At 45.8% G+C, this 13,723-nt stretch overlaps 1 protein-coding gene across 4 annotated transcripts in view; it reads left to right on the plus strand.

The window, feature by feature from the left end:
* DDHD1 (DDHD domain containing 1) overlaps positions 1–13,723 on the plus strand; it is a 115,076-nt gene that overhangs the window by 75,560 nt on the left and 25,793 nt on the right. For all 4 annotated transcript variants that reach the window (XM_037901284.2, XM_037901283.2, XM_037901281.2 and 1 more), the window contains one exon: positions 4,752–5,014. In XM_037901284.2, the coding sequence (XP_037757212.1) occupies positions 4,752–5,014 (263 nt within the window). The remainder of the gene's footprint in view (positions 1–4,751; positions 5,015–13,723) is intronic.

A 13,723-nucleotide genomic window follows, 5' to 3' on the forward strand; every position in this document is an offset into this window, starting at 1 on the left:
AGATTGAGAAAGCTATTGAGGGTTAAATAATAATATCTTAATTTTGTGACATACACTGATTACCCAAGTCATATCTTAGCTGGGACTTAAAATGTAAGCTGCTTTTTCTTTTTTCTTTTCTTTTTTCTTGCTTACTAAATACCAAAAGATTCAGTTATATAATCCTAATGCTGATATAGACCCGTGTAGTCAGAGGAAACAAATGGTGCTTTACAGATGCAATTAGAGTTTTTTGTTTGTTTTACTATAGCTGCAAAATATTTGGGTACTAAGTTAATTCATGACACTTTAATGATAATGGTGACTGGAAATCTTACAGCTTAGCTATAGTAGTAAATTATACTGTGCAAATAGGTTAGGTATACAGTGATCTAGGGTTTAGAAACAATCTCCGTCAGCTGATCTGGTTTTATTACAGCCTTGTAATCTGGTCATCAGGCCTCTCTTTTGCTTCTGAATTTACAGCTGCTGAGAAGTCCATGTGCAGAGTATCTTTCTGCCGTGCATACGTTTTGGTGTGTGTGTTTAACTCTCCAATAACAGTATGCTTTTAAAGACTAGATAGAAGCATCCTATCAGGTTGATAGCTTGATACTTCAGATGTGCTTGAGAGGAACATACCCTGTTCTACCCCAAAATGTGTAGAAAATGAGAAATTCATAATGTAGTGCCATGGATGCCTGAAAGTCACTTATCAATGCAGGTGTCCATGAAATGAAGGGGGGGGGTTCCCCAATTAGATTTTTCTTCTTCCACGTAAGGTCTCTGCCATCCCAGGAAAAACATAACATGTAGGAATGGTGTGATCTGAGCACAGGACTGTTAGGCGGGAAGTCTTGTGTTCTAATTCCAGCTCTGACGCTGATTTATTTCTTTTTCCCCCTTTGCCCTTGGGTAACCCTCTCTGAATCCATTTCTTTATCTGTAGTATGGTTTGTTTTGTTTTCAGTAGTACCCAAAATGCGTAGACTCAGTACAAACATCAAAGTAGGCAGTGTCCCAGGCCCAAAGAACTTACTTTGAAATTGAGATCGTGCTTGCCTACTTCACACGGCTGTTGTAAGGATTCATTAATGTTTTTAAAATGTTTTGAAGCTGAGGATGTTAAATGATTACTGTCTGGCTGTGAAACATGCTGCAAACATTTGTACCCACAGCTGCCATTCATATTTATATGCAGTAGCGATTCATAGAATACAGCATTCTGGAAAAATACGAGTTAAAAATGAATTCTTTCTCTCTGTTTTTTTTTTTTTTTTTTAATTAAAATTTCTGTAGCAATCTTGGGGGCATGGGAAGGGTTGGCATTTCCTTGGGAAAAACTAGTTTAGGAGAGGGTGCTGGTAAATACTGGCTTACACCAGATTTAAACCAGGACACGGAGAAATATAATTGCATCCATGTCCAGCAAGTTGAGCGAATGTAGAACGAGTCTTTTCAAATTTTGAATACATCCATTCAAAACTGGGGATTAGGCTCGGTCTATCCACTACATCAAAGTTGGTCTTCTGCTATAGAATGCTGCATGGCCGAATGGACCTAGAGTGGTAACCTGCAACTCTGCCTCCTTCTGGTTCCTTAATGCTTCAAGCCCACAGCTCTGCATTGTTGTTGTTTTCCTATAATCAAATGTTTTTGACTTCTGTTTATATAATATTGAAAACTGAAATATGAGTCCTTGAGAAAATACCAAACCAAAATGTATACAGGCATTCTGATGTTCAGTATTATAATTACATATATTAGCATTACACCCAGTGCAGTTTTACTTTTAATTTAGGGCTGCATAAATAAATCTACAAATCTACTGCCTTATGTAACCGCAATTTGAATACTGTATGTAACTAAAACTAAGTATAATGTGGTATGCATTAACCAACAGTTTTAAAAATTGAAAATGCTTTAAACTGGGAGTAACTAGTTTTTCCCAGAGCAGTAAAAACTGTGATTTTACCTGGCAAAAACCACGTCTGGTAAATACCAGGCCATCCCATTACTGCACTTGCTCACCAATGAAAGCATGTTCTTGGCCACCCCTTATGCCAAGTTCTGGAAACATCACTTCAGTTACTGAGTGGGTTGGGTTTTACATGTAGAACTGCTTTTATTTCGGTCTCATTCCTTAACCGCTGTGGTTGTTGGTATTTCTGCCAAGGTAAGTTTTCTCCGTGAATCTTGTCTTTGTGATTCATGTGTGCGCACACAGGATTTGAGAGCAGATTACAAGTTTCTGGTAGGTTGAACTAGCATAGGAACAATATACCATCATTTTAGGACTACCATAGGATTAGTCTGCTGAATACATGCCTGTAGACTATAGTACATTATTGTTAACATTTTGATCCTCTCTTCTTGAGCATTGTTCTCTGCGTTTCAAATTCAGTGGATGCCAGCTCCACCTATCTCATTTGTGCTTTTCTTCCAGAACAGCTTCTTTCTGCCTTTTGTGGAGCTTTTTATTAATTCTTTTTGGTATAGTAGGAAAATGATGCTAATTGCAGAGATGCCCAGTAGCAGGAGAAATGGGACAGAGCAGTGTTCAGAGGAGTTGTTTATGGCATAGTTTAACCAAGCAGTGAGCAGAATAGTAAAGTTCTTGATCAGATCAGGTAACGCTTACAGGACTTAGAAGCAATTTGGGGAAAATGTTTTCTGAATTTTTAGAGACAAAATATCTTCATAAACCCCTTGAAGCTGATCAGTACTATTGAACACAAGGAGCTCTAAATAATCCATAACCATGTATGCCATTAGTCCATGTAAAGAATAATACACAGTCTCAGCCTGAGGTGTGGTTGTAAATGCACTTGTCTGTGACACATCTTTATACAAGCAGTGATGACATAATAGAGCTCTTATAGTTAGATGATTGAGGCACATTACTAACATGCAAAATTTGAGTGTAGTCTTAATTGGTCCTTGAATATCACATTGTATGTGAAGGAATCTAAATGTTGCTACATTTAGAAAGCAGATTTTGGAAAAATACATGAATTGCTGGGTAAAGTACAATTAGGAAACTGAGATGACTGACACTACTGGAAAATATTTAATCAAAAGCCTTGGATGTCATCAGCTGCTGTCAACCTTTATACCACCACTCACCAAAGAGAAGTATTCAGTTATGTGTCTCTTCTATATGCTGGGTGCCTCTCAAACTCTTATGCCAGTTGAATGCCTATGGGAGTTGGAGCTAATACTTCTGGGTCCATCTGAGTTGGTTTGTGCATGGTACTCACTGTCTATCTTAGGCCCCTATCTAACCATAGGCAGGCAGCAAAATCTTCACTTTTTCCCTTCCACAAGAGGGACATGAAGTGGCACAGCTTGCCCACCTTGCCGATGGCACTTACTGGTCTCAATTTTGGGGAGTAAGGGAAAGTCTTGATGGTCACAGAGAACAAAGAATCAAAAGATTCATAATTTAAGGCTCAGATTTTGTCACGGATATTTTTAGTAAAAATCACGGACTGGTCACGGGTAATAAACAAAAATTCACAGAAGCCTGTGACCTGTCCGTGATTTTTACTAAAAATACCCCCTGACAAAATGGGGAGGGAGGCGGGTCCAGCACCCACAGTGGCTGGGCTGCTATGGGGTCCGCCCACCGCAGCTGGGCTGCTGCGGGTCCCCTACTGCCCTTGGTGGCTGGGAGCTCCAGGGGACCCCCAACTGCCTGCTGGGGGGCTGGGAGCTGCAGGGTCCCCCTGTTGCCCAGCAGCTAGGAGCTCCGGGGCTCCCCTGTTGCCTGGCGGCTAGGAGCTGCTGGGGGCTCGCTGCTGGGCTGCCTGCTTAGCTCCAGCCCCGGGGCAGAAAAGTCAGAGGTCTCTGGAAGTCACAGTTTCCGTGAGCACTGTTATAAAATTACTTTCTTACAGCTAATACAACACTAGGGTGCCTTAGGGGATTTACATTGTAATGCCCCGTATACAAGTGAATCAGCATCAGACCATCAGCAAAGGCAGCTGGACTGCAGTTCTGAACCTGCTGACTGCTTTAGTCTTACAGAGCTCCTAAGGAGCACAGGATGTGTCTTATTGCCGGGTCAGAATGCCTGCATAACTAAGCTCTCCACATTTCCCCTAACCATAGTGGATCCTGCTCTTCTCCTTGCTTCTTGGCCCCCCACAGATTCCATACCTTAATTCCTGTTCCCAGTCAAGGGTGCCTCTCTGCTGACTCTTGTACATTTTCAGGACAAGCTGCATATCTTAACAGATCCTTATGTATCATGGGACCCTGTGCTGAGAGGGTAAGCAGGAACCAAACTGTAGATGCGTAGGAGGACTCATGGATGGCAGCTTGTGGACCTAGGAACCATTTGGAGTTCCAAAGCACCATAGAGACCCTGCTCCCTGACTCTTAGCACATGCACATAAACTTGTCTAAAGCCCTGGAAATTCCCAGACAGAGAACTGAGTTAAAATGGAGTTAAGATAGAGAGTACATGTCAGTAATTTAAGAATAAAATCCTTAGAACATTTTTTTAAAACAGGAGATTTAGAGTCAAGGTTAGTTTGTTCTCTTTTATAAATGGTTATCTTTTGGACAGTTTTAAGTTACTCGTTGATAAAGCAAAATTCTCAAGGCCTGAGTGAGCTACAGTGCAACAGTCACATTCAGTGCATACTTGAATGGCCACATACATAGCCATGAAGCAGTCCAGTCTTTGAACTCATAGTAAGATGAACAGAAACAGGGAGATTAAATAGATAATGATGAGAATGACAATGTTTTCTCTCTTAAAACAGCTAGTAAAAGGCCTTCAACAGGAGCTGAACCGGTTATATATGCTGTTCTGTTCTCGGAATCCAGAGTTTGAAGAAAAAGGAGGGAAAGTCTCAATTGTGTCACATTCCCTTGGATGTGTAATCACTTACGACATAATGACTGGTTGGAATCCAGTAAGACTCTATGAACAATTGTTGCAGAAGGAAGAGGAGGATCTTGAAGACCGTTGGATGAGCTATGAGGAGCAACATTTGCTTGAAGAACTTTACATAACTAAACAACGGTAATGTATTCCACATTCTCATTATTAAGGAGAAATCTGCATCCCTAAATGAAACTCTTTCGGAGTTTTCCAGAGCTTACCATTACTTTTATCAGAAATGCCTGGCCACTGCTGCGCCTATGCTGGCATTGAATGGCAATGGTAAATGGAATTCTCTAACCACAGGACAAACACATTAGTAAAGCTGTCAAAGGTAAGGGGAGCTGGGATCAGTGACTGGAATTCTGAGCCCGTATCCTGCCCACTGTACCAGAATCAAACAGCTGGCCGGCAGGAATCATCTGTTCATTGCCAGCTGATCGATTTGGGAACCACTTCCAGCAAGGGACATTAATGCAAGGCCCTCCAAAGACATTACTGACAGTACTGTACCCCAGTAAAGTAACTAAATCTGTGGTGAAGCTGAGGCTGCACACTGCCCCTGGGTGGGGAATGAGCTGTGATAAAGGGTGGAGTTATATTTGGTGTTGGAATCTTAGTTGTGAATTTCCTGAGTTTCTAGCATTTGTTTTTTAAAGGACAATAAGTATTGTAAACCTATCCAGGTCTGGGGAGAGGAGGAATAAAAGTGATCCTTTGAGCAATTATACAGGTCCCTTCCATTGTAGGTATATGTGCACTCTAGTGCAGTTGTTGGAGAGTTTTCCCTTATCAGTACCTGTGGGGCAGCATGGTTACTGTCGTTAGTACCCATTGTTGTGTTAGAGCAATTTGTGTTTAGATTAATTTAGGTTTTGGGGCGGGGCGGGGGGTTGTTTTTCATTTTGGGAAGTTTTGTTTGACACCAGCTCCTATCTGGGTACCGGTGTTGATACCAGAGTTATGCCTTATTCTTCTGGCTTGAAACCCTGCCACTCTTATGGCAAAGTAATGCTAATTCAAGACCTGCAGTCCAGCTGCCTTAAGTACTTGGGGGGGTGGGGGAGCTCATGTTAGTGACAAATGCAGTATCTGTAAAGCATTTAAGCCACAATCCTAAAAGGACAGGGCAGCTAGACTTAAGTACCTGCTTAAGTTGGAATTGGAGCGTCATCCTCTATTGGAGCCTTCTTGCACAATCCGGGTACCAACTGCCTCTGCATCAGGCAGCAGTGCTTCTCCAGCCTTGGTTGTACCACAAGACAGATCAATTTCACTGGTGTCAAAGAGGAGGTAACACAAGTCCTCTAAGGACTTGGTACTGGGCACCTCAAGATCAGAGGCTCAGAAGTTGAGCCTCTACCAAGGACTCGAAGGTGTGCTTAAAACGGAGGCATTATCCAGAACAAGCCTCAGAATGGGAGTTTGTTGGCCCCAGAGCCCAGTTTAGCACCAGCTTCACCATTGTCACCTCAGGTTCCAGTGCCACAAGACCAGAATACTTTCCCAGTACCATCCACTCTTGAGGCATTTGTTGAATCTGTCAATACCTCCTTCCCTAGGAATTCAAAATTCTCGCTTGGCATCTGCACTGATGGTCGTAGTTTCAGCTCCCCACCATGTGGAACTATTGGATTCGACAATTAGCATACGGACTAGAATGGTACCGTCTAGGGGAAATCCACAGAGGATCTCGCTATCCCCTTCTCCAGAATCTGAGCTTACCTCTCGAATACTGAGGGGACAGTTCCTGCATGGTCTGAAGAAGTGGATTCTTCTTCAAATTCTAAAGTAGAATTTTGTATGTCTCTCAGTCTGGACATGTCCAGTAACCTGTATGCAGTGCCTGTCCACCCTGGTTTCAACCCCTGTTCCAGCAGGATGCAGACCACAAGGACCCTTTGTCTGCGCACAATTGGGGGCCAGGCCCATATCGGTAACCTTTGGGGAACCCATGGGGGTTCTTCCCTCAGTCAAGAGTTTCCCCACATCCTTCCCACTCTATCTCCTTGGATAGTCATCAAGAACATCAGTACCATAAGCAGCCCAACCTTGGTAGTGGGCCTACGCTGTGCAGGGACAGGATCCTTCTCTTGAGCTTCCCTGAAAAGAGTTGAAACAGGATAAGCCCTGAGGGTCATTGGCATGTTCTTCCTCAACCCATACGAGGCTGTTATGATGGAGCCTATTTCCTTGCTACTGGGTGACTACAAAGCCCATCAAGAGTTGTTGCGAAGGATGTCTTTGGTTCTAGGCCTCCATCCAGAGGAGGTCCAGGAAAAGTCCAACAGGCTTGTGGACATTTTCAACATCAGCAGCTCCATCAAGGTTAGCTCTGCCTATTAATGAGTCTGTTCTTGAGCCTACTCAGGTTTTTTGGCAGACCCCATTGTTCCTGCCGCCTACTGCAAAAATAGCAGAGGTCCTTCAGTTTTATAGTTATAGTTTTTCTATAGTTCTATAGCCTATAGAAAAATAGCAGAGGTTACTTCCTGATCCTGAATGGAAAGGAGGGTGAGGTCTCAGGCCTATTTTAGATCTGAGAGAGTTAAACAAGTTCCTAAAGAAATGGACATTACGGTTGGTCACTATAACTTCCATTATTCCTTCTCTTGAGCCAGGGGACTGGTATGCTTTCCTTGACTTAAAGGACGCTTACTTTCATGTGGCAATTCATCAGAGGCACAGAAAGATTCTAAGATTCTGCCAACGGTTCTATCAGTTCACAGTGCTGACTTTTAGTCTGCTGGCTGACTCATGTATTCACACAGTGTATGGCAGTGGTAGCCGCATTCCTCCAGAGATCAGGAGTCCATGTCTCCCATTATCTGGATGACTGGCTAGTAAAAAGTTGATCCAAGTCATAAACGTTGTCCAGTATAAACATTATCCTGTCCAAGTTTGATGCGCTTAACCTACTGATCAACACAGAGACGTCCATCCTGTCTTTGGTACAGAAAATAGAATTTATTGAAATGGTCCTCAATTCCATGATGGCCAAAGCTTCCTTTCCACTGTCAAGGTTTCAGACGATGCAAGGTATCATTCTAGGTTTAAAGACATATCTCTTCCCCACAGTAAGTAGCTGTTGAGGCTGCTTTGGCACATGGCAAGCCTGCATTTATATTATCCAATATGCCAGACTACGTTTCAGAGAGCTTACAGAGCTGATTGGCCAAGGTGTATTCACCAAAGAAACACCATATGGACACGATAGTTCAGATATCAAATTGGGTCTTCTCTTCCCTAGACAGATGGACAGAACTTTTCAGCGTTTACAAGGAAGATCCCTTCACTTCAACAGTCTTTCACCTTAGTCGCGGATGTGTCAGATTTGGATTGATGGTCTATCTTGGGTCTCATACAGACACAGGGTAATCTAAGATTACATATAAATGTCAGGGAGTTGCAGGTTATGTGGTTGGTTTGCCTGGCATTTCTTCCACACGTTCCGGGAAAGGGCTTGTAGGATTTTGACCAAAAATGCAGTAGCCATGTTCTATGTAAACAAAGAAGGGGCCTTTTAAGAGCGTGTGGCCGTCCCTCCTTGTCTATCTCTGATGGAGGCCACGACTCCTCACTGTCATGCCTTGGCACAGCAACTAATTAGAGGGGAATTAGCTGTCTTTAAAGCTCAGGCCACTTAAACTGGGCTGAGCAATACCAAGTCTATGAACCTCAGCGCTCAGACAGGGCGGGCAGCAAACAATCAGGGGGCTCTGGCTTGCGATCAGGGCTGAGCAGCAAAAGGGGTCTAGCGGACGTTAGACTAGTGCAGGCCTCCTGGCCTACGGTGGGGAGGCTGCTACCCCAGGTGTGGGGTGGCAGGGGTTATGGGGACCCAGGCCCACCCAACTCCACTGTGTCCCAGCCCAGGGCCCTAACAGTGGTGGATTATTCCACCACTGGGGTCAGCAGGGATTCCAGCCACAACACGCTGACCTGGCTTCAGGCAGTGACGCAGCCAGACTACAGTCGGCTGTCCCTGGGCTACTTCCTCCCCTCCCCTCCCCTCCCCTCCTGGTGTACCTGCATCCCGGGGTCGTCCTCCATCTCCCCAGGATACACCACCAATGGTTGTCTCAGCAGCTCCTCAATGTCTGGAGTGGTAGACCTCTCTAGAAGCGCAGGCAAGTCCTTAGGGCAGCAGCAGTCCTCCTCGGCGTCCCACTCCAGCAGCGGGGAAGAATCATCTGTCTTCTTCGGCAGCTCCAGCCCAACTAAGCTGTAGGGCCTCCCTTTTATATCCACTTCCTGTCCCGCCCCTCAGCTTCCGATGAGGGCAGGTGTGGCTTTCCTGGCTCTGCAGCCCCAGGGGCAGATTGTGGTCCCTCCTGGTCTATCTCTGAGGGAGGCCATGCCTCCTTGCTACAGGTCTGATCTTCGCTGGTGTGTCAGGAGGTGATTCTGCCTTGAAATTTATACATTGCCAGCTCTGTACATCTAAAAGTGGCTTATCTTCTAGGGATTCAGGATACTCTGGCTGATCACCTATGCAGTCTGTTTATCAATCACCATGAGTGGTTCCTTCGCCCAGACATAGCAAGGTCCATTTTTAGGAACTCCACCGGTGGATCTATTTGCAACAAAAGACAACAGAAAATGTCACCAGGTTTGCTCCCGAATAGGCCACAGCCTGGATTTGTTGACACACACTTTTCTACTGCCATGGTCAGACGGACTCGTGTGCTTTTCCTCCCATTCCTCTCTTGCCCAAAGTTCTGTGCAAAATCAAGCAGGACACGGCTCATCTTATACTTATCGCCTCAGCAGGGCCCTGTCAACACTGGTTTTCAGAGTTGTTATCCCTCTCAATCAATCCTCCGCTGTCACTCCCACTAGACACACACTTGATTTAGCAAAAACGCAGCCATCCCATCCATCTTAATCTACCGATGCTTCATGTGACAGTCTGGAGGCTTCATGGCTGACATCTGCAGGGGGGTCCTGCTTTAGAGGAGTTCAGGACTTGCTGCTAAATAGTAGAAAACTAAGTAAATGAAAGAGGTTCTCCAACTGGTCCAGACTGACAGGCGTTTCCCTCGTTCATGCTGTTCAGCGTGTGTTGGACTATCTTCTGTTCCTAAAGCATCAAGCGTTAGCAGTTAGTTCACTCAGCATGCACCTAGTGATTTTCTCTGCCTTCCACCTACCTATTGATGGCCATTCACTTTTTTCCAACCTGTTGTTCATAAGAGTTGAAAAAGGCCTGGACAAACTATTTCCACACATGTAGGATCCTGTTCCCCCATGGAGCTTGACTCTCTTGTCTTAGCGAAACTGATGGATTCCCCTTTTGGACCTCCAGCATCCTACTTCCTATTGCACCTTTCTGTGGAGGATGCATCTTTTGTGACCATTACATCGGCTAGTAAAGGGGGGGAATGAGGGCATTAGTATCAGATCCTCCATGTACTGTTTAGTTTACCTTTGCCCTTACCCAAGGTTTCTTTCTTAGGTGGTTTCCAGTTTTCATATTAACCAAGCTGTCTTTTTATTGACCTTCCCGAAACCTCATGGTTGTAAAGGTGAGGAGAGGCTTCATGCTCTAGATGTTAGAAGAGCTTTAGCTTTTTATCTGGACCAGACTATACCTTTTAGGTCTTTGATACAACTCTTGATCAAGTGTGTGGACAGAATGAAGGGCTATCCAGTAAGGTGATCTTATCTTGGATATCCAGTTGCATGCTGTTACGTTACCAGTTGGCTAGTGTGTTGCCTCCAGATAGAGCAGGGGTTCTCAAACTTCATTGCACCATGACCCCTTTCTGACAACAAACATTAGTTCACGACCCCAGGAGGGGGACTGAACCCAGAGGTCACCCGAGCCCCGCCACCTTGGATGTGGGGCAGGGGGTCAAAGCCAAAGCTCTAGCTCCACCACATTGGGTGAGGGAGCCAAAGCCGAAGTCCAAGGGCTTCAGCCTTGGGCAGGGGGCCTGTAGCCCGAGACCCACTGCCAGGGGCTGAAGCCCCTTCAGCCCCTTGCAGTGGAGGCTTGGGCTTTGGCCCCGGGCCCCAGAAAGTCTAATGCCAACCTTGGCGACCCCATTAAAATGGGGTTCTGACCCACTTTGGGGTCCCAACCCACAGTTTGAGAACTGCTAAGATAGAGCATTGGGTCATTGATCTTGGTTCCAACTAATTTCTGCAGCCTTTCTGGCTCATGTACCCATATTAGGCACTTCCAAAGTGGCAGCCTGGTCATCACATCATACATTTGTCTATCACTATGTAAACTCTCAACAGTGAGACAATGCCAGATTTGAACGAGTGCTCTACCAATACCTGTGCAAATAAACTCCGAGCCCACTATCAGTTTGAACTGCTTGTAAGTCACCTGTGGTGGAATGAACACAGGTAGTCACCCTACGAAGAAGAAACAGTTACTAACTTTTCCATAACTGTTGTTCTTTGTGAAGTGTTGCGTATGTCCATTCCACAGTCCGCCGTCGTCGTCCTCTCTGTCGGAGTCTTTCCAGTAGGAAGGAACTGAGGAGGGGTGGGAGTGGCTCTGCCCTTTATGCCTAAACCCAGCGTGCGAGGCAGCAGAGGGCACTCATGCCACCCTGATGTTTACCACTAAGGGAAAAACTCTTTGACAACTGTGCGCTGGAGTGCACATACACCTACAGTGGAATGGAGAAGTGCAACACATCTCAAAGAACAACAATTACGGAAGGGTTAATAACCATTTCTTCTCTTCCAAACTCTGCCAATACGCCAAGCTTCACCAGCTGGAGATGGGGCTTGGCAGGGCCATGTGCTGCTACTTATGCAGTTGCTGCTCCTTGGGATGCAATTACTTCTGCTTCGAGTGATGGTCCCTTCTTCCACTGAGGGTTACGCATGCTTGCCATGCATCCGGAGTCAGAGAATTTGAAAGTGTGTCCGTTGGTCTGCGCATGCACCCTGGCTTGCCTCATGCTTCCTTCTGAAGCGATAAGGGGCAGGGCGGAACAACTACATCTTCAATCCTTCTGACCACCACATTGTCCGGATCGGAACTCTGTGCCCTTGTTTCTGATGCACTTCTAAAAAAGATAGTTGTACGTGGTTTTAACAAGTTTTATAGTAATTTTACCGGTTATATTTTTCTTTCTTAGTTTTAATAGTTAATAGTTTCAGCTTGTTTTTAGATAGATTTGGTGTTTCCACCTCCTTCCCCCATACCCTGGTGTGGGTACCGGATTATGCCCAGGACTCCAGGCTTCAAACTCTATGCCACCTGCCCGCAATCCTTCTTGGTCAGCGACGACCACCAGCTCTGTCTCTACTGCCTGGGAGAAGCTCACATCACAGCAAGGTGCAGTATTTGCCAATCCTTCCCCAGCCACACCCAAGAAAGCTGGGCACTTCGCCTTCAGAAGTATCTCATGGAGCTCTCCATGAGATCACACTCAGAACCAGGCTGGGGAACACCCCGCTCCCTGTACATTGGCCTCATTTAGCAAGAAGCATGCCTCCATCTACATCCGAATCTGGTGCCAGTGGAATCACCACCGCGGACCTTTTGGTAGGACCTAGTCAGGAGGTAAGGAAGCACTCCTATAAGCATGGGACTAAGTCTTTCTCCAAATCAAAGGAGATGGATGCTCCTTCTACCAGCTCAGCCCAAGGGGACAAAGTACGTTCTAAATCCCGCAGGTACAAGAAAAAGACCCATATACAATGGGATCCAGCAGTTCCAGGCACTGATCCTTTGGTACTGCCATCTCCAGCACCCCCGGAGATATGGGACCCTCCTGCACCAGGAAAGATCCCAAGGGCGGCATCAGTGACTGGGAAAGTGAGAGTGCCTCTCACTCAAGGGAGATCCAGAACCATCGCAGCATCCCAGGAGGTCTTTGCCTTCCCAGATCTGGAGTCACCCCCTCCATCCGGCTCTGCCACTTCTAGAGAGATTATATCTCCACCAAGGGTTGTGCATCTGATAAAGGGTCCTTCACCGTCCACACTGATGCACTACCCTCTTCCAGTACCACCATTAGAACTGGAATCCACCTTCTCCTCTTCTGACAAGTCAGAACCAGAAGGAGAATCACCGTGATCATACCACTCTTATGCACCATCACGGAGTCTATCATGTCCATGGCAGCATCTATTGCCGGAACCACCACAGAGCCACTGGTTCCCCATACTATGGGGACCCTCACAATCTCCATCAGATTTGGCCATAATACCTCCCCTCGGAACCTGCCCAATCCACGAGGGAACTGTCACCTTGAAGGATCCTTCAACAGGTATACAGCTCCAATGATGGAGGATGAATTTTTAGCCTGGTTCTGGCTCTTCAGCCAGAACCGGCAAGGTTCCCTTCCTTCTCTCCATATGAGGCGGTGAGTACATTAGGCCCTTCCCCACCAGATGACTTTAGGCAATTCCAGGAGCTGTTAAAGAGACTCGTGGGGAAATGCCAAAATCCTTTGGAGGAGAGCCATGATTCTTCTTCAAGTAGTGTCCCTATGGGTGCTCCACTTTAGGTGCCTGTGTGCCCCCTGCACTTCTAATCGGAGATTTTTGGTAGCAGTGTCCCCTTGAGCCTGGCCATGTGCTCTCCCTCTCTGGTGGTCTGCCTTGAGGCTATTTAGCATTGCACGTGAACTCCTCCTCCCCCCCCCCCTTCCTTCTCCACCGCCTTTGGCCTCTGACAGAAGAGCAGTTGTCCCTTCCTTATCTGTGTCATTAGCATAAGTAGTGTTTGGTTTGTTACCTTTGTTCTCCCTAAAAGTACTCAGGCTAGTGTTTTGGTTTTTATTTTATTTTATTCCTTTGGTTTAAAAAGAAAAGAGAAAAAGGAAAAGAACTTCACTTTCCTTCCCTGTCTGGGGGCATCCCCCCTCCCCCACC

Source organism: Chelonia mydas, chromosome 6, assembly GCF_015237465.2.
Source record: "Chelonia mydas isolate rCheMyd1 chromosome 6, rCheMyd1.pri.v2, whole genome shotgun sequence".
Lineage (NCBI taxonomy): Eukaryota > Metazoa > Chordata > Testudines > Cheloniidae > Chelonia > Chelonia mydas.